This window comes from Zonotrichia leucophrys, unplaced genomic scaffold (assembly GCF_028769735.1).
Source record: "Zonotrichia leucophrys gambelii isolate GWCS_2022_RI unplaced genomic scaffold, RI_Zleu_2.0 Scaffold_155_110418, whole genome shotgun sequence".
Classification (NCBI taxonomy): Eukaryota; Metazoa; Chordata; class Aves; order Passeriformes; family Passerellidae; genus Zonotrichia; species Zonotrichia leucophrys.
In genome coordinates this window covers 55,377-80,581 of record NW_026992360.1, presented here as the reverse complement: position 1 = coordinate 80,581, position 25,205 = coordinate 55,377, and the positions used below count along the sequence as shown (strand labels likewise).

At 54.1% G+C, this 25,205-nt stretch overlaps 2 protein-coding genes across 3 annotated transcripts; one reads left to right on the top strand and one right to left on the bottom strand.

Annotated features, from left to right (window-relative positions):
- Positions 1–1,737: 1,737 nt before the first annotated feature.
- LOC135461041 (class I histocompatibility antigen, F10 alpha chain-like) lies at positions 1,738–6,237 on the bottom strand. Of its 2 annotated transcripts, XM_064738024.1 has the most exons (8): positions 6,081–6,237; positions 4,090–4,353; positions 3,445–3,720; positions 2,903–3,175; positions 2,710–2,817; positions 2,576–2,611; positions 2,424–2,456; positions 1,738–1,971 (listed from the first exon to the last, which is right to left on the bottom strand). In XM_064738024.1, the coding sequence occupies exons 1-8, from the start codon at positions 6,154–6,156 to the stop codon at positions 1,958–1,960; spliced, it is 1,080 nt and encodes a 359-aa protein (XP_064594094.1). In that variant the 5' UTR covers positions 6,157–6,237; the 3' UTR covers positions 1,738–1,957. The 2 variants fall into 2 exon arrangements, with proteins under 2 accessions (XP_064594094.1, XP_064594093.1); XM_064738023.1 differs by lacking the exons at positions 1,738–1,971; positions 2,424–2,456 and having other exon boundaries at positions 2,507–2,817; positions 6,081–6,211.
- A 1,769-nt stretch (positions 6,238–8,006) lies between these two features.
- LOC135461042 (zinc finger protein 239-like) lies at positions 8,007–21,633 on the top strand. Its single transcript, XM_064738025.1, has 2 exons — positions 8,007–8,283; positions 19,796–21,633. The coding sequence occupies exon 2, from the start codon at positions 19,819–19,821 to the stop codon at positions 20,998–21,000; it is 1,182 nt and encodes a 393-aa protein (XP_064594095.1). The 5' UTR covers positions 8,007–8,283; positions 19,796–19,818; the 3' UTR covers positions 21,001–21,633.
- The last annotated feature ends 3,572 nt before the right edge of the window (positions 21,634–25,205 follow it).

The following is a 25,205-nucleotide window of genomic DNA, read 5'->3' as shown; positions in this document are numbered from 1 at the left end:
TACACTTGAATGCACTTAAACATAAGGAGTTTGTTCAAGGCATACTTGTGGAAAAATTCTTTTGAATTCAGTGCTTGCTGTGATGCGGTGGGTTAATGTAGCTGTTGCTGGACGCAGCGCAGAACTTTGGCCCCCCTCACTGCGCTGCGCCCTCTTTGCGCTGTCGCCGCTGCCGCTTCAGGCTGCTAGCAGGGCACGGCAGGCCCCGCTCGGGCTCCGTGGCTGTTTGTATTGTTGCTTGCTGAGTACCAGCCAGCCGCACCGAGTTTTGTGCACCGGAGACACTGTCCGTGGCGGCGCCGGCTGAGCCATGGAGCTATACTTGCAGTCTGTTAAGGTACAGTCTATTTAGGTTGCCAAGTCGAAATTAAGGCCCCCGCTGGCCACAGGGCGGAGGGAGAAGCGCTCGCGCTGGAAAAGTGTTTTGGTCCTGCGCCGCTTGTGTCGGAGCAGGGCAACACCCCTGCGCTGGGCTTCCTGTTTCGGGAGACTCGCCGGCAGGCTGAATCACTGCTGGCGCCGTACCCAGCGCAGCATCCGCAGCGGCGCGGGTCCCTCCACCCGTGGGGGGGCTCCGCTCCCCCCGCCGCTGCCGCCCGTGCCCGCTGCCACTCGGAGCCGCTGCTGCCACCTCAGGCGAGCCGCCTGCTGCGGCTGCTCCCCATGGTGCAGCGCCCATGCCGAGTTCGGAGTGGCACAGCCCCACAGGCGCCCCGAGCCGCGGCTGCTGCCGCCATCACAGCAGGGTCGCTGATTTATTGTGCGTTTACTTGCAGCGCCAGCACCACAACGCATGTTTTTGCAAGTCTATATGCAGCAATCTCGGGAATTCTCTTCCCAAGTCGACAGTCTATAGTCCCTGCTTTTCTAAAAAGCATTTAAGAGGATTATATGCCGCTTGTCTCTGTATTACCTTTTAACCTGATATTCAGCGCGCTGCAGCCTTTCCAGGACGTCGGCAGCGTTCAGTCAGCAGGACTCTCCTATGAGGTTGCCAGGGCACCGAAGCCCGCCCTTTTGCCTTTCTCCAGGTCTCCTCTATATGATTGCCTGAGGCAGGAGCCTGCTTTTTGTGCCTCCCAGGCTGCGTTGGGACTGACACTGAAATACTGCACCGGACTGTGGCTCGCAGGCCCAAGTCTTCTGTAAAGTCCGTAGGGTCTGTAGAGTGCATAGGGTCGCTGTTCGGGCGCCAATTGTTGCGGTTTTCCAGCCATTTGTCTGGTGCAGGGAAAACTCGGGGCTCAATATGAGTCATCAGCAAGTTCCGTTTATTGAAGAGAGCATCAGACACTTATACAGCAAGTAAAAAACTCATGAATATTCTGTAATTTACACCGTCCATTGGCCACACCACAACACCAGCTCTTCCCCATTCCTCAGGGGTTACATCTCTCTTGTTCTCATGTCTCTTTCACTATTTGTTATCATACTACAGCTAGGCCCAAGGGCACGCTATCTTGCAGGTGCAGGACTTGCAATTAGCTACGGCCTTGTACTTTTCCAATCTCTAGTCAGCTAAAATCCCAACAGCCGGGTGTGGCTGACAAGCCCCCATCCTGCTACTGGTGTCCCAGTCCAGCTCCTAATCTCCCCATCCTGCACCTGGTGTTCCCATCCTGCACCTGGTGTTCCCATCCTGCTCCTGGTGTCCCCATCCTGCTCCTGGTGTCCCCATCCCTGCTGCAGTGACCCCATTCCCATTCCTGGCTCCCAGAGATGAACTGCCAGACACTGGAGGAGGGAACCCAGATTTATTGCCCAAAGCAGGATAGTTTCACACAAGAAGTGAAACACTGTGCATATTTGTGGTTCTTGCCTTTAAAACATTCGAAAATGGGAAATGGATCTGTTAGCAAGAGCTGTGGGGTGGGTGGGAGCAGTGGGATGAGCTCTCCTGGCAGCTCTCAGCTTTCCAGGGAAGAGGGAAGGGGCCAGATCCAGCTCCATGGGTCACTCAGGCGGCGATTCCTGCCAGGATGAGAGAGAGTCATGGTGTCACCCTGTCCCTGTCCCCATTCCACAGCTTGGCCTGGCTGGAGCCCATGGAGAGCAGGAGCTGCTCCAGAATCCCAGCTGGCCCCACCCCAAGCCTGCTGCAACCCTGCTCCATCCATCCAACCCATTTCGCCCCATCCATCCTGCCCCAATCCTTCTCTGGAACCCCAACCTGATCCTGTTCCATTCCATCCCACCTGATTCTTGTCTGGAATCTGGCCCTGATCCCACTCCATCCCTCCCACACCAATCCTGCTCCATCCATCCCTCCTGATCCCACTCCAGAAACCAGCCCCAATCCCACTCTACAATTCCACCTGATCCCACTCTAGACCTCTGCCCTGATCCAGAATCCATCCCCAATCCCAGTCTGTCCATCCTGCCCCAATCTCCTTCTGGAATCCCACCCTGATCCCATGCTGTACCTGCAGTGGAGCCGTTCATTCCCATGTCTTTTCCTGCAGAAAGAGAAGATCCATGAGATTCCAGCATGGATCACACACCAGGATTAACCCCAGGATCCATCCTGGGATCCGCACAGAGAGGATCCAGAGCTGGATCCACCACTGGAACTCACCGGCTGCCTGGTTGTATCCATTCCTGTCCCTCCTCCCTGTGGAAACAAAGTGGGATCAGCGTCAGTGGCACAGGATTCCCAGAACGGTGCCGGGTGGATCCGTGTCCCTTCCCAACCCCCATCCCGTGTGTTACCGGATTGGAGCTTCCAGATGCTGAATCCGATGAGGACAATGAGGATGAGGATGGCAGCGATGACGGACACAGCGACCACCACAGTGAGATTCCCGCCAGATGTCGGCTCTGGGAAAAGTGGGATAGTGAGGAGGGGGAGGGGAATCCCCATTTGGGAATTCCAAATTCCCGATTCCCACATTCCCAGCCTCACCCCAAGCGAAGATCCCGGGCTCCGGCATTCCGGGATGCTCCACCCTGCACCGGTACTGCTCCCGCTCCTCCGGCAGCGCCTCGATCCTGGCCCAGGTGTGGAAGGTGCCGTCGCTGTTGGGAACGACCCCGCCCCACTCCGTCTCCTGATCCAAGGTTTCACCCCCCTTCATCCAGCTGACTGCGATGGTGTTGGGGTAGAATCCGTACGCGTGGCAGGACAGGGTCAGCGTCCCGTGTTCCTCTCTTCCGGACACGTGGACATCAGGGGGCTCTGGAATGGGATAATGGTGATAGACATCCGTGGAATTCCACGGGAGTGGGACTGGGGTGAGATCTGACCATGGAATTCCCACTGGAAGGGATGGAGGGGAGATCTGACCATGGAATTCCATGGGAATGGGATGGGAGTGTAATCTGACCATAGAATTCCATGGGAATGTGATGGAGGTGAGATCTACCCATGGAATTCCCATAGGAATTGACATGTTCTCAAGTCCTCCATTCCGAAATTCCAAATCCCCACAGGAATTCTGCTCCCACCTTTGCGCTCCAGCTCCTTCTGCCCATATCTGATGTATTTCTGGAGCCATTCCGGGCAGATGTGCTTCAGGTAATTCATCCAATACTCAGCCACGGTCCCATCCTGTTCCCAGAGTCTCCTGGTGATCTCAGCACTGCTGTCAGCCGCCACCAATCTCCCAGATTCCAAGTCAAAGGAGATGAAATCCCGCCCGTCGTAGCCATCCTGGTGGGATCCACGGACGCTCCCATCGGACAGGAGCTCACAGCCAGAAACTCGCAACCTTGTGTGGAGACCTGAGGGAATTGTACCCACAGAGACCCATGGAATTGTGTCCCAGACCCACAGAGCCCCATTTCAGCCCCATGGAGCACCAGAGTCTGAGGGAGACCCACAGAGCCTCATCCCAGCCCCTTGGAGCCCCATGGATCCACATCCCAACCCCATGGACCCCAACTCAACCCCACAGATCTCATCCCAACTCACAGATCACAAGATATCCCATACCAGCCTAATGAATTCCCATTTCACCCCTTGGAGCCCTGTGAATCCACATCCGCCACCTATACATCCTATCCCAGCCCCAGGGATCCCCATCCCAGCCCCATGGATCCCCATCCCAGGCCTACAGTTCCCATTCCAGCCCCATAGATCCCCCCACTCACCCCCGCTCTGGTTGTACCGCTCCCGCAGTGTTTCCAGGTCCTTGACAAATGTGTGCTGGTGTCCCACAAGCTTCTGGGTCTCCCTATCCCAATATTCTGGATCGACTCCATCCTTTATCCACTGCGTCAGTGGCTCCACCCGGCCCCGCTCGCTGTCATAGCGCGTGAAGGGGATCCCATCCAGGTACCCAATGGCCATGAACTGGGGGATTCCCGGGCTGGGCTCTGACACTGCCACTTGCAGGTAATGCAGGGAGTGGAGAACTGGGGGGACACAGAGATTTGGGGGGGTTGAGGGGATCATGGAACAATGAAAGGGGAACTGGGAGAGCTGGGAAGGGGTTTGGGGATCCTGGGGCCAAGGAAAGGGTGTGCAGGGTGGGAGAGGTGGGATGGACAGGAAAGGGCTTGCAGGGGGTCCTGGTGTCCAGGAATGGGGGCTCGGGGGGTTCCAGGGTTATGGAAGGGGAGGGGGGGAGGCAGGGACTGGGAAAGTGGGATGGGGGTTCCAGAGGATCCCTGTGCCCAGGAAAGGGGTCCAGGGGTCCCCAGTGCTGAGGAAAGGGATCATAAGGTGCAGGGACCTGGGAATGGGAGGCTCAGGGGTCATTGGTGCAGAGGAAAAGAGGAGCTGGGGGCTAAAAAAAGCAGGAATGGGGTCCAGGGTGTCTCAGAGACAAAGAAAAGAGGGGTCTGTGGAAGGTAGGATGGATAGGAAAGAGGGTGCAGGGGGATTGGATAAGGGGGGTGCAGGGGGGGTCCCAGTGCCCAGAACTCAAAATTCTGGTCCTGGGGCCCAGAATCCCCCCAGGTACCCTCCCAGACATCCTGAGAACCCCCTGCAGGACGCACAGGGGGTGGAGAACTGGGGGGACGCAGAGATTGGGGGGTCTGGGGGCGTCCAAAGGTCGGGAAGCAGAACCGGGAGAGCCGGGAAGGGTCCAAGGTTCAAGGAAGGGACTGGGAGAGGCGGGATGGGGGATCCAGGGGGTCCCTGTGCCCACCAAACGGGGGTCCAGGTCCCCGGTGTTGAGGGCAGTGGGGTCTGGGAGCAGGGAAAGGCAGGAATGGGGGTTCAGGGGGTCCCTGGGTCACAGGAAGGGGGGTCTGGGGCTGGGAGAGGCGGGCGGATCCCGGGGACGCAGCTTGGGAGACGGAAAAGTCTCCCAAGGGGAGATTCCAGGGAAATTCCAGGGAATTCATCTGGATCCCACTGGATCCTTGCTGAGACCCCCTGGGACCCCGGAGGACCCTCTGGGACCCCTGGAACCCCTTCCAGGAAGCGCCGGTAATGGAGAACTGGAGGGACGCAGAAATTTGGGAGATCTGGGGATCCAAAAGTCGAGGAAAAGGGGGGGACTGTGGTCTGGGAAGGGCGGGATGGCCGGGAATGGGGGTGCAGGGTGTCCCGGAGCACTGATGGGGGTGCGGGGGGATCCCAGTCCCGGATTAGGGGGGGCAGGAGGGTTCCAGTGCCCAAAAATGGGGGTTCAGGGAGGCTTCCCGTGCCGGAGAATGCGGGTTCAGGAGGAGTTTCCTTCCCGGAACTCGGGATTCAGGGGGTCCCAGTGCCCGGAAATTGCGCTTACTGGGGCGCCGGTGACCAGAAATGGGGGTTCAGGGGGTCCTGGTGCTGGGGAAGGGGAGTGACTGGGATCACAGGAACGAAAATGGGGGTTATGCTGGGCGCCCCTGCCCGGGAATGGGGGTTCAGGGGGGTTACCGTGCCCGGAAATTGCTATTCCGAGAATGCCGGTGACCAGATATGGGGGTTATGAAGGGTCCTGTGACCAAATAAGAGGGTACAGGAGTGTCCCAGTGCTGGGGAAGGGGATTGAGAGGGGGTCACAAAATGGGGGTTCAGAGGCGTTCCCCTGCCCGACAATGCAGGTTTAGACGGTTCCCGGTGCCCGGAAATGGAAGTTCCGTAAGGTCCCGGTGCCCGGGAATTGCGGTTCAGGGGGGTCCCGGTTTCGGGGGGTCCCACTCACCTTTGGTCGCGCTCCCCGGGTTCCCCAGGAGCCCCAGGAGCCCCCAGAGCACCCCCAGCCCCAGCGCTGGAGCCATCGCAGCCGTCCCCGATCGCGGCTGTGGCGCTGCTGGAGAGACGCGAAAGCGAAAGTGCCCGAGGAGCGCGGGGGGAGGGGAAAAGGGGGAGGGGAAAAGGGCGAATTCCAGGGAATTCACCTGGATCCCCTCCTGGCCCCCCTCTGGATCCCTCGGGATCCGCCTGGGACCCTCCAGGGCCGCGCCCTGCGGAACCCCCGGACCGGGCTGTGCTGAACTCCCGGCCCTGCGCTCAAACTCTGCCCGGACCCCGTTGGGCTCGGCCCAAAGCCGGGCAAGCACCGCGATCAGCGGAGCCAATTTTTCCTGCGGGTGCGGGTCCCACCCCCGGCGGAGCAGGGCTGGGCGCTGGGACCCGACCCCTGATTCCCAATCTCCTTCTCTCTCTCCCTCTGCTGTTCTCTCCCTTTCCTTTGGGGGATCACAAATCCCAGAGCGGCCGCAGAGCCCCGTGCCCAGGCCGGGTTTCCCAGCAAAGGGAGGCTGGGGCTGAGGTGCCCCGGGCTGGCCGGGAATGGGGGCCCGGGGGTCCCCGGGGTCACGAAAACGGGGGATCCAGGGGCTGGGAGAGGAGGATACCCGGGAAAGGGGGTGCAGGGGGGTGTTGGTGCAGGGTAAGAAGGTGCAGGGGGTGTTGGTGCAGGATAAGGGGGTGCAGGGAGGTGTTGGTGCAGGATAAGGGGGTGCAAGGGGGGTCCCACTGTCCGGGAATGGGTGGGGGGAGGATGTGGGAAACGGCAGCAGCTGCTGGGGAGGGACTGAGATGGACTGGGACAGACTGGAAAAGAACTCACTGGGAGCAGAGCTGGGGTACCAGGGATCATACTGGGATATACTGGGACCACACTGAGGGCTACTGGGAGCAACTGGGAACATGCAGGGGACAATTGAGATATACTGGGAGGGACTGGGAGTGGTTTGGATCATCCTGGGATTGACTGGAGTCATACTGGGACTGATCAGATCTGTAGTAGGGGTGAAGAGGAGAAACTGGAATAATGCAGGGAGCAACTGGGATCATACTGGGAGCAGCTGGCCCATGCTGGGGTCATACTGGGATTATACTGGGACTGATGGGGTCACACTTGGAGTGACTGGCATAGTACTGGGAGTGTCTGGGAGTAACTGGGATCATACTGGAGGTAACTGGACTTATACTGGGAGCAACTGGGACCACAGCAGGGGTAAATGGCATCGTGTAAGGTGTGACTGGGGCCACACTGGGCTCTTACTGAGAGGGACTGAGAGTGAAACGAACCATACAGGGCATGACTGGGAGCCACTGGGACCGTGTTGGGGGGCACTGGGGCCCTACTGTGAGTTGGAACATACTGGGAGTGACCGGGACCCCACAGGTGAGGCGGCGGCGGAGCTCGGAGGCGGCCGCAGCGCAGGTGGGAGCCGCGCTGGGTTGTGCGGGGGCTCGGGGCTGGCTGCGGGCCTCGGGGGCGGCAGGGGGCTCGGGCGGGTTCGTTGTGCCGTGTCCGGCCCGTGTTGCCGCTGGCGTGAGGGCGCTGCGGGAGCGGCTGCCCGCGGTCTCCTTGCGGCCGCTGCCTCGGCAGAAGCCGCTGCCGGAGCAGCGCTGGCTCAGCCCGGTTCCTTTGGCTGGGACAGAGGGCCCTGCCCCGTGCCCGGAGGCTGCCCTGGGGCTGCCTCCGAGCTCCGCCGCCGCCTCACCAGGCTCCGGTAATGGCGGCTCTGCCGAGCCAAGGCCGCCCTCAGGGCGGCAGCAGGGGCCGTGCTTGGCCCCGCTCCCACCAATCACCGCGCGAGCTCGAGGAGTGGCGGCAGAATCAGCCAATCGCGGTGAGGGGCGGGCTGTGCACACGGCACGGCCCCGCCTCCCTTTCTCCGAACTCCGGCATTTCCCGGCAGCCGCGGCCTCGGAGCGGCCCCGGCGCTGGCCCCGGCCCGGGCAGGAGGCCAAGGAGCCGCTGCTGCTGCCCCGAACCGCCGGGAGCTCGGCGTGACCGGGACCTGAGGGCGCTGGGAGCTGGGGTGAGTGCGGGACGGAGCCGGGACCCGCCTGCAGCCCCGGCAGGAGCCCAGGCCGGAGCAGGGGATGCTGGAGAGAGGCCAAAACCTCTCTGTCACTTCCCTCCTGCCCCTGGGCAGGAAACAGAGCACGTAAGGAAAGGCTCGAGGGTCTGGGTGAGGGTGGGACAGTTCAATCACTGGTGACGGGCAGAACGCACTTGTCAGGAGAATTAATCCACAAACCTCAGAGGTTTATGTCCGAAAAGGAGACAGAGGAATCCTTTTACTTTATTCGAATAAAGAGAGAGGCCATGGGGCATTCACCTGGGGTCTCTCCAAGTTTTGGAGGACGCAGCCTCCCTTTTAATCCCAGTTTCCCGGCCGCGTTTCCCTTCTCTCTTTCCCCATTGGCTGAGGTACTTGAGAGGTTCAGATTTCCCGATACTTAAGATTTCCCTCTGATGTATAACCTCCCTTTTAATTTTTAATTCTTATGGAATTTAGGGCTTTCCCTCATTCCAGCAACTCCTCCTTTTTCTGCTTACAGTTAATCTGATCTCATCCCATGGTGAAATGTTGTGTTCCTCATTTCAGTGGATTGGTCAGCAGGAAGGTCAGGAGCTGGAGCTGTCTGGTTGGTTATTCCGAGGACAGCTTGTAATCTAATGATGCCATTGAAATGAGAAATGGGTTCTGTGGCTCCTGATATGAATTGGTTCGGGTTCCCAGGGGCTGGTCCATGGTGTTGTAGGATTTGTTCTGCTGGCCGTTCATCTTTTCCCCATTTTTGGGTGCTCCCTTCAGCCAAGACTGCATCAATTGACCACTTTTCTCTAATTGAATCATCAAATACTTTGATTCCAAACTGATTTCCCTGAACTTGTGATAGCAAGAACATCTCAGTGCTCTAATACACCCTGTATAACATAGACAGTGACAGCACATGTTGGAGTGGGCAGAGGGATGATTCCCCCCACTTCTTTTAATGAAGTTTTCGCAAGTTCTGCTTTCACAGTTTCCCTTTGCAGTTTAACCCGTTTCTGTTGCAGGGTCAGATATCCTCCCCCTGGGCTGTTGCCTTCTGATACAAGGCAGGCAGCCTGGTTTCAGGAAACAGCACGGTGACCCATTCTCCAGGGTCACTCGGGCCTAAGAAACACGCAGACACCAATGTGGTGGAGGATCAAAGGCCTTTATTCTCTCTTCTCGTGGGTTTTATAGTCTAGGGGGCTTCTACGTCAGGTGGGGGTCTGTCTTTACCATCTGTGGTTAGTAGGGGATGGAAAGTTACCAGAATGTGGTTCAGGGAGCTACAATCTATGTTAATTTCTATACTAAGGAGGCAAGGGGCCTGTCTTCCCATAACATCACGAATCTTCCGAATGCCAGGCCCTATCTGCTACACTGGCTCTGCCTTGAGTTGTGCAAATTCCATCAGTGCCAGCAGGCAGAGCTTGGGGTGAGGGGCAGAGGGAATCAGCCCAATTCCTGCCCCGGGCAAGAGACCCAGGTGCATTGTCCACACTTTGCCTGCAGTGTTCATTTGCATTTCTAAAGCTCCTCTCCAGGATGCCTGGAATGAAGCTTCTCTTCCAGGGCAGCCATCGGGTGAGTCACATGTGCCCCTCCCCCACCCCCCAACCCATGTTTTGAGGTATTTTTAATTTTGGGGGGGGGTTGAAGAGTGTTCTATTAACTGTTTATGAGTTAAAGGGCCACCTTTAAAGCTCTTCTAGTTTTGCAAAATGCAGCCTGAAGCTAAACACCAGAAAACCCAGACCAAAATTTTGCAATCTCCAACAGCCACGCAAACACACGCACAAGAAGACTCCAAAAAGATTTTTTTCTACTCCTGCTAAGAATAAAAATTGATTCTCACACCCCTGGCCCAAACCTAACTGACAATATAAAAGTAGCATTAATTAGAAACAACATTCTCATGGTGTAATCTTATTCCAGCCAGCCCAGTGTGTCTGTGAAAGTGAGCCCCAGAGTGGAATTGTGCCCTGGTGTTCCCCAGCAGCTGTGGCAGTGCAGGCCCAGGCAGCGCTGAAGCTGCAGCAGTGGCAGCAAGGCTTGGCCCCAGTGGCTGGAGATGGCAGAGGAGGGTGGCCAGGATTGCAGAGGATTCCAGGCGAGGATCTGTGGGCAGGCGCAGGGGCTTGGCCCGCTGTGGAGCCCTGGCTGCTGCTGCGTTGCCTTCAGGGCAGGCTCAGGGGCGGCCTCCCATCCTCCTGCTGCAGGTGGGAAGTGCAAATCTCCGGGGCTTCAGAGCCCTTGAGGCCAGGCTGAGGGGTCCCCCCGTGTTGAGCTGTGCTGGCGGCTGTTTCTGGCCTCAGGGACACTTGGCATGGGCCCCTTGGCCACCAGTGGTGCTGCTTTGCACTCCTTAGGCAGGAGCCGATGTCCTGGCTGGGTGTTGGCAGCAGCAAAGTGCCAGGGCAGGCTCTGTGCCAGCCCAGCTTGCTGTGGGAGAGATTTCACGAGACAGGATTGTGGCCACAGACTGCTGTAAATGTACATCCCTCATCTCCACCCTGCACTAGGTGGAGAACTACCAGGGTAAGGAATTCCAGACATGAATTGCAAGGGAGATAATTGAATATCTGCCCTGAGTGTGTATCTTCTTGCCAGAGCCAATGGCAAAAGCTGTACCCATGGCATCTTGGTTTTTATCACCAGCTTCCAAAGGTGTTTTTTATTTCCCCATTCATTCTTTCTATCCAACCCAAGCTCTGGGGTTGCCAGGAGTTATGGAGGTCCCATTGTATTCCTGAAGTTGCCATAATCCCCTGAAGGATCTTTCCTGTAAAATTAGTTCCCCATCTGAATCTATAGCTTCCACAACACATTATCCTTTGAATTGTTTGTTGTAGAAATGAGTTAATAAGTGATCCAGTGGTTGCTGAAGCAGTGAGAATTGCTTTTGCCCCCCTGTCAGGTGCCATGGTGTCAGCAGAAGATATTGAAGCCTTCCTGCTCAGGGCATTTCAGTGCCAGGCTCTCACAAGCACCCACAGCTGCGCGGATTGAGCTGAGCATGGGGCGGTGACCTGCGCTGTGTCTGATTCCCCTTCCTTAATAACAGCCTGTCTTGTAGCTCTTTTCCCTTCTGCTGCCCTTGCAGAGCCATCCACAAACACATTTTCTCCTTCAGGCCGGGCAATGTCCCATCAATCTGTCCCAGCCTGGGTCTGGAGCTCTGTCCCTTGAATGCCGTCCTGGGTTCCTTGCCAGCCCCTCTCCAGGCTGTTCAAACAGGAGGCTGGGTTAAACCCTTGCCCTGTCCTCAGTTCTGAATCCTCCTGTGCCATTGAACAAGTTTCATACTGTAACAACCGAGCCCTGCTCATCCATTTAGAGACTCTTTTGGTTTTCAGACCTTTAACTTGATGCCAGGCTTGAACTATAGGAGATCCTCCTGTTGTCATCAGTTTTCAGGCATCAGTTCCCATGTGAGCTGTGGCTGCACAATTCTGCAGACATTGAGGCCACTCTGGCCACTGGGTGAAACATTTTAACACAAGAATTCCTTTGCCATGGCCCTGTTTAGCATCCACCTATAATGCAAATTCTTTTTGCCTGTCTGGAAGGCCCAGCTCAGCCACCTCAGTTAATCTTCATTTTAACACTTGAAAATTCTGTGATTCCTCCTTGTGTCCATCCATCCAGTTTGTTGACTGGCAGGATAGGAGTGTTGTAGGGAGAGATCCCTGGCTCCAAAACCCTGCCTTTAACAGGGACTCAGTACCAGGCTGTGAGCCCTTCCTTCCCTCTCTTGGAACAGGGTATTGATTTTAGACACTTCTTGTCCTGATTGCTTCAAAGTCATCGGGGAGGCTCCATATCAAATTGTCTGTATTTTTCTGGGGCTGCCCACACTTCTGGGTTCACTTCAGCATAGGCCTTGTCAGGTTTTGGCACAAAGGTAGAACAGAACTAGCCTCTGTATCCCCTTTTACAGTATTAAAATCCAGCTCTCAAATTCCTTCCTAGTTAATTACAATCACAGGAGGAAGAAAAAGAAATTAATTTATTTCAAACCTATCCCCCACAGCTTCTAATAGTGGTTGAACAAATCATACCTGCTCATCTTTCCCACTCATTCCCTTAAAAATTAAAATATTCCTTTACTATTTTCCCCTTTAGGTCTAAGATTCAGAGTGGATTGAGAGGCCCCTGTGTCCATCAGGAAATGCCTCCTCTCAATGCAGACCCACCCTGAATGTTCTCAAGGGCTCCAGTGTGGAGGGTCCCTGGTGTGATGGGAGCTGTGACAGCCCTGGCAATCCATGTCCATCAAGGGGTGGACTTGCTGGTGCTGAGGGTGCTGCTGTCTGTGCTTGCAGTGTCCTTGTGCCCTGCAGCTGGAGCCCTGGTTCCTTGCCAGGGGCTGTTTGGGTGGGCTCTCCCCTGGCGAGGAGGGCAATGCCTCTGCCAGGTGCTTGTGGCCGAGCCCGTGCCCTGGGTGCTGGGGCCCCCTTGGGCCCTGGGGTTGATCCCTCAGGGGCTGTAGGAACTGTGCCCTGGCCTTTGCCTTCAGCTTGGCCTTTTGCTGCTCCCTTCTTGCACTCACCTGCTGTGCCTTTGTGCCCAAGTGCTGCAGGGCCTTGTTGTGCCCCTCCTGCAGCCCCCTCAGTGCCTGTGGGTGCTTGTCTTGCTTTACAAGAGAGGTGTCTGCTCGGGAAGGCAGAAAAAGCCTCTCTTGGAATGGAGAATGCAAACCCCGTCCTTCTTAATTTTTAGACTAGTGAAATGAAGGGGCTCTCAGGGAAAGATATGGGAATAGGAATACCAGTTCTTTACTAGTGTGTACAATAAAGCAAACAAACAGCAACAGCTGCGGCACTGACAGCAAACAGAGCCCGGAGCCAGTCCCGGCCTTTGGGCTGCGGCGCTTTCCCCTTGGGTGCAGTTCCGGGCACGGCCGGCAGGGGCGCTGGTGGCTCCCGCGGGGCGGGGCAGCGCATCCCTCCCATGGGAACCTCTCTGAACGGAAATAGAGCAATCCCTTCATCTAACTCTTTCACTTTTTTCCCTTCTATGGCCTTTCTCCCGTGTTTTGGGAAAGAATTTGGAGAGGGCTGCCTTTTAACTGAACTCCTACCGTTTTGGTAAGGTGCTTCCTGTAGAGAGAGAGAGTTTCCCTGAACAGCCGGAGCTGTGGTTCCCAAGGGGACGTAACTCAGAGCAGGACGGGGTCAGGGGAGGATATCCCGCCGAGGCTCGGTGGGAGTGTGGGCAGGGTCTGCTGCCGGAATCGGCAGAGGGTCCGTGGAGCCCGAGGCGGAGCGTGGGCAGCCCCCAGATGGCTGATGGCGGCTGATCCGGCAGCTGCCGGCAGAGCAAAGGCAGGTGGGAGAGCCCGGCAGCAGCGGCGGTGCCCAGCGCAGGTGGCACGGGCAGGGCAGGCGGGGATGGGATGGCTGGGACCCCCCCTGGGTGCGGTGGGCGCGGTGAGCTCGGAGCAGGCGGCAGGACAGAGCAACCCCCATCTTGCCCAGCATGGGCGGCAGAGCGGCCGCGGGCCAGGCAGTGGGAGCAGGGCACACAAATTGAGCGACAGCGCCGGGGCAGGTGGAGCTGCCCTGGGCAGTGAGGCCGCACCTGGGATGGAAAGCGGGGCAGGCGGAGCTGAGGCGGGCAGCGAGCCGGGACCCGGGACAGGCGCCTGGGCCGCGAACGGAGGGGGCAAGACCTGCAGAGGATCCCACTCTCTTTCTGAGTTTTCCTCTTGTTCCCTTCCCTTTCATTTCCCCTTTTTCTTTTCTTGTTTTTTCTCGGGTGTTTCTGATACTTTAAAGATTTTTATTCTCCTAAAATCTCCTGTCTAACATATGGCATATTCTCTTTCTTCTAGATTAAATGGGTTTTTTTAACAAATAAATCCAGAGCCTAACAAATCTAAACTTCTGCTTGGATACTTTGAAATGGTCGATGAGCTAACTCATGACCTCCTAATGTTTTTCTCATCACCTTTTTATTTCTCCTTTGGCAAATTAAGCATCTTTCAGTTACTTGCTTTGCTACTCCAAAAATCCCAGTGCACCCATAGTTCCTTAAAAAATGATCACACAAAGCTTGAGTACCCCAGTGGGTTTTCTGATGCATGTCTTCTAATATTTTCCTAGTAAGCACATTTTATTAAGTAATTGTCTTCCATCAAGAAGTTTCCATTTCCCTGGTTTATCTTGTTCACTTCCAATTCTTTTTTCTCTGATTCCCTAAACTTTGGAATTTCCAGTTTTTCCTCATTTGGAGTTAATATTAACATAACTCTTTCAGCTCCATTTTCTGCTGCATCCTTAGCTTCGTGATCTGCCAAATTATTTCCTCTTATTTCTGGAGTCTTTCCCTTTTGGGGTTCCTTAATATGTACTATAGCTATCTCTTTTAGGTAATTGTAATGCCTCTAAAACCTCTAAAGTAAGTTCCTCATGTACTAGTCCTTTTCTTCTTGAATTAAGTAATCTTTTTCCTTTCCAAATTTTTTACAGGTATGTACTACTCTAAAGGCATACCTTGAATCAGTATATATAGTTCCTTTATTTTGTGTTAAATATTCTAGTGCTCTTTTTAAAGTATATAATTCACAAGTTTGAGCTTACTAGTTTAAGATTAATTTCCATTTTTCTATAGTTTGCATGTTTTTCCCATCAACTTCTACATACCCTGTATTTTCTCCTTTTGCAAGGAGTTGTATCTCTGTTAGGTAACATAACTCCCAAAGGACTATTTTGGGGTATCTCTGCTAGTACACCTTTATTCCCTCTTTTTTTTCTTTTTTTTTTCCTGTATCCAACTTACTGGTTTTCTGTCTAATTTTTCAACAAGATCTTACCTATTCATCTTCTGCCTCTGTTTTTCACTGTCACTAACAACCTAAATTCCACTTTTCTTTCAACTACACACACGAAAATAAAAAACCTTTTTCTCACACTACTTTCAATACAATACACCTCCCTCCAAGGAGATATAGTGAAGCTTAAAATACACAATCTGCATTACCTATACTTTATTCGTTTACATTCACTCACTTTTATTTCCCATTCCCTTCCACACATTCTTTCCCGCCCTCAGGACACAGAGTGGATCCCTGTTGACAGAGAATCGCGGGTCCCTGTGGCCCCCCTGGCCTTGGGGTGGCCTCTGGGTCTCAGTATCTCCGGGCCTCCTGGGAGGGCCCTGACTCTGCTGCCTCCGGTGCCGTTCCCCTGTGGGGCTGATTTGTGTGTCACTCACACTCTTTAGCCACGGCCCCCTCACAGGCCCTGGGGACAATGGCCCGTTTGCAGGTCACCTGTACCTTATGCCACAGCCCCCACACGCCCAGGAGAACAATGGCTTATTTGTGGGTCACACACTCCTCTTTCCACAGCCCCCCTTCCCACCCGCCTGGGAAGCTGAGGCTGATTTTGTGTGTGACTCACTCTCACACACAACAAGACAACAATAAGGTACCTTTTACTTTCACATCACCTATTACAAGTTTAGGTGTTTCTGGCCAGTCCTGGTGCTCTTGGATATCCCTCAACCCATCTGTGTTGTCCAACCCCAGATGCTCTTGAGCATATCCTCAATCCGGCTGAATTTTGTTTAACCCTTAATGCTCTTGGAATATTAATCCCTCAACCCAGCAGGTTTTAATTCTGGATGCTCTTGGGCACTCTTATCCCTCAATCCAGCAGGTTTTTAGGGGCCCCTTTTGTCCCATTTCCTAGTGGATTGGGCTCGGAAACTCCTCTGCTCCCTTGCTCCGAGGGGTCCAGCCCCTCTCTGAGACCCAGTCCCAGTTACCCCGGGGGATTCTCTCACTCCTGTTAACATTCACTTCGTCTCTCTCCTGGCCACTTACCGCGGAAAGTGTGAAACGCAGCGTGGGAGACTCCAGCACTCACTTGGCAGGTCTGGGACAACCAGCCCTCCTCTCATTCACACACATTCATCCCCCTGTACCTGCCTCCCTGGGAAATACTTACCAATTCCTTTTCCTTCCCGGGTTCTTTGTGTACATTACTACTCTTAGGGGGCCAATTACCGTGGTTGTAGGGAGCCTTTTTCCCTTCTCTTTGCTTTATTGTCTCCTTTTGTCCACCATAACCTGCGTCTGTCGGTCACCCCAGGGGAAACAGAGCGAGGCTGCCAACGGGGCAGGGCGCGCCTTCCCCACTCTGCCTCTCCTGAAGCACCGGCAGCGAGGTGTTAGTAACCATCCTCTGCTACCAAATTGTGAAAAACGCCAATCACTGGTTTTTAAAACTTTATAAGTTTAATAGTAATATAATAGTTATAAAAATGGTGATACAATTAGACTAATAAAAATTTGGACAATTAGGATTTAGGACAATACAAGACAATGAAAACAAAGAGTTACAGACAGTCCAGGTACCTTTTTCTAGGCAAAATAAGCCCAAAAATGTGTTTTGACACATGTTAACAGAGGATTAACCCTGAAAAACCACAGCCCATTGCATATTCATGCATCTCATACGTGATACATAAATTCCATTCAAACAAAGGATTCTGTCTGGTCAGTGTCAACTTCTTCCTCTTAGTCCTGATGGCATCTTCAGGGATGAGCAAGGCAGGAAAAAGTTAGTTTCTTCTGATAATGGAGCAATAAATTCTTTTTCTCTGAAAGATTTAGGTGTCCTGTGGCTATCTGATGTGAGTACCTCCTTCCTTTCTTTAAAAAATATCCCACATACATAGTTTCTATTTTGACATTATGTTATAACCTAAAACTACATTTAACACACTACTTAAAAAATTAATACAGCATAACTTCCTAACATAACATATAATACTCATTTTAAAATTTGCGAAAAGACAATCATATGCATTTTTCACATGGGCTCGGTCAGCAGCAGTGGAAAGAGCAGCCTAGGGGCAGCAGCTCCAATTGTCCTCTTCCAAAAACCTGGGAGAGGGACAAAAAACTGAGAGAGGGCCAGCAACTGCACCCAGCCCCTACCCCCCGCACGAATCCTCCGGCATCTCCGCCCCCTTCCTCCTCCCCCCCCCCCGCCCTGCCCCTGGGAAAACTCCAAAAAAAACCAGAGGTCCCCAGCACCCAGCAATCAGCTCTCATCAGCAGCTCAACCCTAACTCTAACCTTCTGACAGCTGTGCTGTTTTCTGCAAATTCATTTCTCCAATGATCCAAACCAAATTCTTAGAAAAAAATCCTGATCCTTCCATGTACAATCCACATTTCCCAGGTGTTCCTTGCTCCTCCTCCCTGTGCTCAGGGTGCCCTCCCCAGCCCGTAGCCCAGAGCCGCTCCCTGTCCTGCCGCAGTGTCCAAAGGCGCCCCCCGGCGGGCAGGGCCGGCAGCTGCACGGGGCCGGGCAGCGGCCGGGGCGTCCCGCAGCCTCCTGGGGGCCGGGGGCCGCTGCCGGCCCTGCCCGGGGCTGGTGGGGTCAGGCAGCGCCCGGCGCTGAGCCCCGGCTGCCCCACAGCCCCGGCCCGGCCCCGCAGCTCCCCACAGGCCCCCAGCCCGTGCTCCCGGTGCCGCAGCTCTGCGCCCGGTGCTGCCGCTGCCCCCCACAGAGAAACCCCCTGAAACCCTGACCTCCTTGTTTTCCTCTCCTGGAAACCGGGGATACAAATGATCAGCTGGCAAATGTTGAGGATAAGACTCTGCTGAAAAATATCCCAATCCTCAGTATTTTTCTCTTCCTCCTCCTCTTTTCTTTTTCTTACCGCATAGAATCCTCCTGCTGCTTCTTGCCTTATCCGTATTGCTGCACACTCCCCTTCACCCAGTCCCTTTGCAGCACACCAACACCATCCACCTCCTGTTGTCCAAATCCCTTCTGACTTTCCCTTATTGCCCCCCTGGGTGTCCATGTCCTTAATTACCTATGGGAGAATGTGCAAACTCCCTCAACATTCTCCTAAGAGACCTTTCAGAGATAGTTTGGTGGGAAGCATTTCCTGGCCTTCTCTTTTCTACCCTCCATGGGTCCCCTGCCATGTTCACTCCCCAAAGATCCCAGTGCACTCACTGATGAGATTTTCAGTGCTCTCTCCCTGCTGACTCTTCAGAGCCCGCCCTGTTGTGTCACTCGTCTGTCTCCTGCTCACTCAGGTACCCAATCAATCCCACGTGCTGCTGTCCCCCAAGGGAGCCGATCACCCAAACTGGGTGAGGCACCTTCAGCTGCACTCACTGCCCGCTGCTACATATGGTGGAAGGAATTCCAGACGCGTCCCAAGGTGTGTGGAAAAATTGACATCACCAGAGGTTTCTGTCCACAAAGCAGACAGAGGAGTCCTGTAGAAGTAATTTCATTCCTCAAAATAGGGAGAGCCATAAGACATTTCCCACGGAGTCTCTCCAATTGTTGACCAAGCCTCCTTTTCATCCTAATTCCCTCTGGGCACATCACCCTTTCCCTTCCCCTATTGGCTGAAGTACTTGAGAGGTGCAGACTCTCCAATCCACCTACTATGTACTCCCCCTTTACATGCTCCCCAGTTTTGTATAGCAAATGATATCCATGGCTCTGTGAAGTCTTTGTTCTTCTCGAAGTTCATGAATTTAGCAGGACCTTGGCTGAGCAGCAGTCTGTGTCATCAATTAATAACATTTTCTGAAAATGATGGCTTCTCCTGTCGCTTCCTTATGTACAAGTTCCTGGCTCTATCTCTGAGCAGATTCACAGCATCTGTTTGTAAAGACACTTTCCTCTTCTTCCTTTCATGGGGGTCCCCCATTTGTGGGACATCCCCCCTGGAGCAGGGTGTCCCCCCTTGCTGCAGCCCCACCCTCAGGCAGTGCTCAGCCAATCAGAGCACGCGGCGCTGATGACTCAGTAGTTGCCAGGCAGACCCGCAGCTCCCAGCGTTCCCCACCTGTGCCCCCCCCTCGGCCCCAGCGCCCCCCTCGAGGGGGATTTGGGGAGGTGGGAGTGGGGCAGCGCCAAGGCCGGGCCCCCCCGCGCTGTCCTGGCGGGAGCGGCTGCAGTGGGGACCGAGTGCGGGCGGGAGCGGCCGAGAGCCCAGCGCTGCCCCAGCCCGACCTGCCCCAGCTCCATCCCTGCCCCTGCCGTGGGATGCTGTGGGTTTGGGGGGAAGAGGGAGCCGGCAGTGGGAGCTGGGCCTGGGGCAGGAGGAGAAGGGAAGGAGAAGCAGGGTTGAGGAACAAAATGGTCAAACGATGCATGTGGGAGGAGAAGGTGGGATTGTGCAGGAGAAGGAGGAATAGCAGGAGGAAGAGGAGTGTGAGGAAGAGCAAGGAGACTGGATGTGTAGGAGGAGCAGAAACAGGAGGCACCAAGGTTCCATTTCTCCCTGTATCTGATGTTTGCCCCCTAGCCCCAGTAGCATTCTCTCCTACCATGCAGCAGGTGACCAGGGAAGGGGAATCCATGATTTTCACGGTGCTGTATCTTGGTGTTTCTGAGCTTTATTGAGCTAAATGTTGTTGCCTTGATATTTTGGTGTGTGAATCTTTATATTTTGGCGGGAGTTTGGTGAATCATTATGGTTTGGGAGTTTTTGATCTGTGTCTTGGTGTTGGGAGAATTTTTGTGCTGAATCTTGGTGTTTTGGAAGTTCTTACAGACACAACATGCCCAATGACTTCCTGAAATAAATTTGGGCAAGGAGGAACTCGCAGTCCAAGATGCTCTCATTTTCTTTTTTACCCATACCAGGATTTTTCATTCCTCGGGCGTGGATGGAGGATGAGGAAAAACCCTGGAGATTCCGCACAAGGAGGGGCTGCAAACCCAGCCCCAGGAGCTGTGGGGAGGAAGGAGCCCCCCTGAGCCAAGAAGGCGGCCGGAGATGCAGCCAGAGCTCAGAGCTGGTGGAGAAGCCTCATGGCAGGGAGAAGCCTCATGGCAGGGAGAAGCCCCACAAGTGCTTGGAATGTGGGAAGGGTTTTAGTCGGAGCTTAGACCTGACTGAGCACCAGGTGATCCACACTGGGGAGCAGCCCTACGAGTGTGAGGAGTGTGGGAAGCGTTTCAGCTGGAGCTCCAGCCTGAGGAGGCACCAGAGGATCCACACTGGGGAACGGCCCTATGAGTGTGAGGAGTGTGGGAAGAGCTTCAGCCAGAGCTCCATCCTGATGCAACACCAGAGGATCCACACTGGGGAAAAGCCCTTTGAGTGTGGGGAATGTGGGAAGAGCTTCAGACAGAGGGGGAGCCTGATGCAGCACCAGATGATCCACAGCGGGGATCGGCCTTATGAGTGTGGGGAATGTGGGATGAGCTTCAGCCAGAAGAGCCACCTGATGCAACACCACAGGATCCACACTGGGGGAAAGCCCTATGAGTGTGGTGAATGTGGGAAGAGCTTCAGCCAGAGCTCTGGCCTGAAGAAACATGAGAGGATCCACACCGAGGAAAAGCCCTTTGAGTGTGGGGTGTGTGGGAAGGGCTTCAGCATGAAGTGCCAACTGACAGAACACCAGAAGATCCACTCTGGGGAAAAGCCCTACAAGTGTGGGGAATGTGGGAAGAGCTTCAGAGAAAGCTGGGCCCTGATACGGCACCAGGTAATCCACACAGGGGAACGGCCCTACACCTGCTTGGAATGTGGGAAGAGCTATGGGTGGCACTCTGACCTGAGAAAACACCAGCAGAGTGTTCACTCTGGGGAGAGGCCCTACGAGTGTCCTGAGTGTGGGAAGAGGTTTCACAGGAGCTCCGATCTCCTCGTACATGAGCGGAGTCACAGCGAGGAGAGGCCGTTCCGCTGCCCCGACTGTGGGAAGGGCTTCAAGCAAAACTCCAAACTCACCATCCACCGGCGCATCCACACAGGGGAGAGGCCCTACAAATGTCCTGAGTGTGGGAAGAGCTTCTCCACGAGCTCAGTCTTGACCAAACACCAACGGAGGCACCACTGAGGGAAGCCCTGTGAATACCCCAAGTTCAAGAAGAGCTTCATGCGCTCCTCCAACTCCATCCCCCATGGGAGGATCCACGTTGGATGATCCCCAGTGACCCTCATTGGGCAGAGCCCTGATGATCCATGGTCCTGGTGATCTGTGTTGGGAAGACACCTGGCTGGGTGGCTCCACATCTTCCTGGCTTCCCGTGGGCACATGGATGTATACAGGGGCAGGAACATCCATTGGGACGCAGACCAACAATGGGAATTCCTTGGGGAGAGCAGATTTCTTGGCTTTCAACCCCAGAAAATCTTTTGTGTTCAGTCCTATCTTCTGGTGGCATCAAGGAGTTCTGAATGGTCTTGGAGGTCTTTCCCAATTTCAGGGATGCCATGATTTTGATTTCCTATTGCCCAAAGGTGTCTTTGGCAGACAAATGGTGAAAAAGTGGAGAGAAGACCAAGATTTTTGAGACAGTGGGGTAGAAACTCCACCAAAAAAGGTTCTTCCCTCCCACCAAGCACATAGGTGCTCTGCCAGCATAGACACGGAAGTCCTTTTCTTTTGGCCTTGATTTTCTTTCATTTCTCTTCATCCTTTTAAAATATCTTGATATTGGAATAAAAATAAAGACATTGAATTAAGATATGCATGTGGTCATGGTAGGATACAGACATGGAGAGCAACATGGGGACATATGGTCATGGATGGGAATGGGGACATGGGCATGGATGGAGATGTGGGGGACAATGAGAGGGATGGAAACATGGTGGGGAGACAGCCTTGTGTGAGGACATGGTGGAACATGGTCAACGACATGTGGGGACATGGCCATGGCCAGTGCCATGGGGAGAACTTGCAGGGGATGTGGGGGGTGCTGGGTTTGAGGGAGTTGAGGGTTCCTGGGAGGGACCTGGGGCTTGCTGAGGCTTTGGGGACCCCAGGCTGAGCAGCTCCAGCTCTGCTGAGAGACCCAGGGGGAGGTTCTGGGGCACTTGCTCAAGGACCCCCTGACCTGGAGCCCCAGCCTGTCCGGTTTATCTCGGCTGTTTGAGGGGCCTGGAAAGGCCCGGGGTGGCCTTGGGGCAGCCCGCGTATTGAAGGACAAGAAGAGGCTTCAGTTCTTCTTTCGGTTTTTATGTTTATTAATTGTTTATCTAAAAGATGTTCTTTCAGCCGAACAGAGATCTGTTCAGCAGTCAGCCATGGGCACACTGTGCCGTCCCCCGGACCGCCACGTATCTTTATACCCATTGTTACGTATACAAAATTTATCATTTTTCCCCAATACCATCTATTCTTATAACTCGGTGTACTCTCAGTAATAACCAATCCAAAGGTGCCACCGTGGCCAAAGAAGATGGAGGAGAAGAGGAAGAAGAAGGAGGGCAGGACACACCCCAATTCCTCCATCTTACTCCTCTAAACCCCCCTGTACATAAATCCTAAACCCTGTGTCTCTCCCTCTAATTAGCTAATCTTTTCGCCATTCACCCCGGTGAAGTCCTCTTATCTTCATAAAGGTGTCGTCTCCCGTGTAGGGTCAAAGTCCTGCCACCAGACACTTCTGGCAACATTCCAGGACTCCCGGGCCCCCCAAGGGTGGTCTCGGGGGCCCGGCATCCCAGGACTCAGATCCTGAGATCCCACACCAGCCAGGCATTGGGCTCCTGGAAGGGGATGAACATCCTTGTCCCCAGGAAGAAAATCCCAGCGCCCCCAGGGTGTCAGGGGCAGCTGAGACCACAACAGGGAGGGGAAAGCCAGAGAGAACTGTCACACTTCTAAGCTACACCCCAAAAGTCCCAAAACTCAGGGATTGTGCCCAGGAAAAAGCATCCATGAGCTGCCATAATTGAGGGAAAGGGGGGATCTGACCCCCCCAGACTGAGCAGGAGGGGCCTGCAACCCCCAAAACCAAGCACAGAGGCTAGGGTTGGGGCTGACGGGATGATGGGGAAAAGGTGGAAGAGCCTGGAAAAGAAGATTCAGAGAGAGCGGGAGAGGGATGGGACCCCCCAAATTGAGTTGGGACGGGTCTTTGGGTTGGGGGAATGATGTGAGATGGGAGGGAAAGGTGAGGATGTCACAGAAAAGAAAAAGGGATGTTCCATGGGGATCCCTTTGTGTCTCCATCACTCAATCCCTGGAGTGATTCCCTGAGTCTCTGGAGGGGAATGGAGCCACACTGGGTGGGTCCCCAAGCCCCCTGCCCATCCCTGGGGGGCTCAGGGGGGGTTCCCTCCACCCAAAAGCTGGTGGTGCTGTGGCTGTGGGAGAGAGGTGGAGGGGAAGGGGGAGTCTGGGGTGGGCAGGGAGGGGGAGCAAGAGGAAGAGGAGAGAGAGAGGATGAGGGGGAGGAAAGGAGGAGGGAAAGGAAGAACAGGAACAGTACCAGGAAGAGGAAGAGCAGCAGGAGAACCACACAGTTCCCTCACCCACCCACTGAGTCCACAGCTCTCCCTGGTTCCAGCAGCATCGATCCACCCTCCACATCCTGCAGGTGAGCAGGGAGGGGGATCTCATCCCACATCCCTCAGAGAATGTCCAGGAGGGGTTTTTGCAAGGGAGGGGATGTTTGGATCTCACAGAACCCATCAGCTGAGCCGCAAATGCCCCTTGGAGGGGTCTTGGAGGACCCACATGGTGATTGCCTGGTACCAGCAGGGGCAGGGGGGTGACATCAGGTTTGGGGCTCATTGGGAGTGGGAGAGCAGGGAGGAGCAATCCCAGAGCTGGGGGATCCCAGCAGCCTGGAGGGGTGGGGGAGGCTGGAGATGAGCAGGGTCTGGGCCCACCAACAGTGAATGGGGCGGTGACTTCTGGAGATGGACTTGATGAACAAGGGGCTAACCCTTTTTCCCCCAAGCCAGGATTTGTCAATCCCAAACTTTGTCCAGATGGAAAAGGAGGAGGAGGCTGCAAGGAAAAGGAAGATGGCATGGGACACTGAGGCAGGTGAGGAGGAAGTCACTGCTCCTTTCCCCCCCCTCTATTACAACGACCTGATGAAGATCTCCAGGGTGAGAGAAGGACAAGAATCTTGTTTCATGATCAGAAGGCTGGATTTATTGATATATGATATATAATACATTATGACTATACTAAAACGAATAAGGAGAGAAGTTGCAGAGGCTGCTAACCTAAGAATACCATAGAAAAGAGTGAATAACAAAGTTCTGTGTCCAGCAGAAAGCAAGGACAAACTCTCCTGTAAGTGGTCAGCAAATCCAAACACTCACAGAAGCCCAATCACCGCTGCACCTGTTACATTCCACACCAGCCGATAACAATTGTTTACATTCTTCTTCTGGGGCCTCAGCTTCCCAGAAGATGAACAAATCCCAAAGAAAGGATTTCTATGGAAAAATGTCTGTGACATCTCACCTTTCTAAATTGTATAAATTAAAAAGAAAAATGCTGATGTGAAATGAACAGGAAATTTCTTCACCTGTAAAATATACAATACTAACAAATTACTAAAACAATTCTACAATCTAAGAAAATGCAAAAAACAATGCAAAGAAAATTCAAGTCCAAGCAGCTGAGTTTCAGGAACAGTCCATGAGCTGAAGTTGTTTCTCTTGGGATATCTGAGAATCCTTTTTGGTCCTGAAAACAGACTTGCTGCAAAAGAGTCCCATCAATAGTTATCAAAAACCATTGACAGTCTTACAACAATTTCAAACAATTTCAAACAATTTGAACAACTTTGGCATGTCCTTTTCTGGCCCTTCAATGCTTCAGTGCTTCAGAGCTGCTGCCCGCTATTTTCAATCTTTTTTATTTAAATTTTTTTTTTTTGATCGAAAAAGAAAAGAGCAGCAGCTGAGCAGAGCAGTGCCAGAGAAGGAAAGGCCCTGGGGGCCCTGGCCCATGATGGACTAGGAACCCCAGAACTGGCTTACAAAGGGGGGCCAGGACCGGTAGGAGAAATCACAACCCCCAAAGACATCAGGAGGCCAAGTGATGGCCCTGGCCCAGGAACTTCCTGAGCCCAACGGCCCAGGCCAAACCCATGAGGCAGGCTCTGCATTCCCACAGGCCTGCACCCTGCTGCCAGTACAATGGCAGCACGAGTGGGGACACGCTTCCTTTCCCCAAAACCACTGAGGCATGCCAGCAGCAGGGAAATAGAAGCTTTCCCCAGAAATCCCATCTGGGGTCTGGAGATGTTTGTTTCCCACAGCAAACTAGCTATGGTCTCCTCCTCCATCTGT

What these genes read in the sequence shown, in the direction of transcription:
- LOC135461041 (XM_064738023.1), bottom strand. Translation starts at nt 6,156, where the DNA reads ATGGCTCCAGCGCTGGGGCTGGGGGTGCTCTGGGGGCTCCTGGGGCTC. An exon ending in GAAGGAGCTGGAGCGCAAAG is followed by an intron (nt 3,176 to 3,444) that starts GTGGGAGCAGAA and finishes ATCCCATTCCAG; the next exon opens with AGCCCCCTGATGTCCACGTG. An exon ending in GCCCGGGATCTTCGCTTGGG is followed by an intron (nt 2,818 to 2,902) that starts GTGAGGCTGGGA and finishes CACTTTTCCCAG; the next exon opens with AGCCGACATCTGGCGGGAAT.
- LOC135461042 (XM_064738025.1), top strand. Translation starts at nt 19,819, where the DNA reads ATGGAGGATGAGGAAAAACCCTGGAGATTCCGCACAAGGAGGGGCTGC.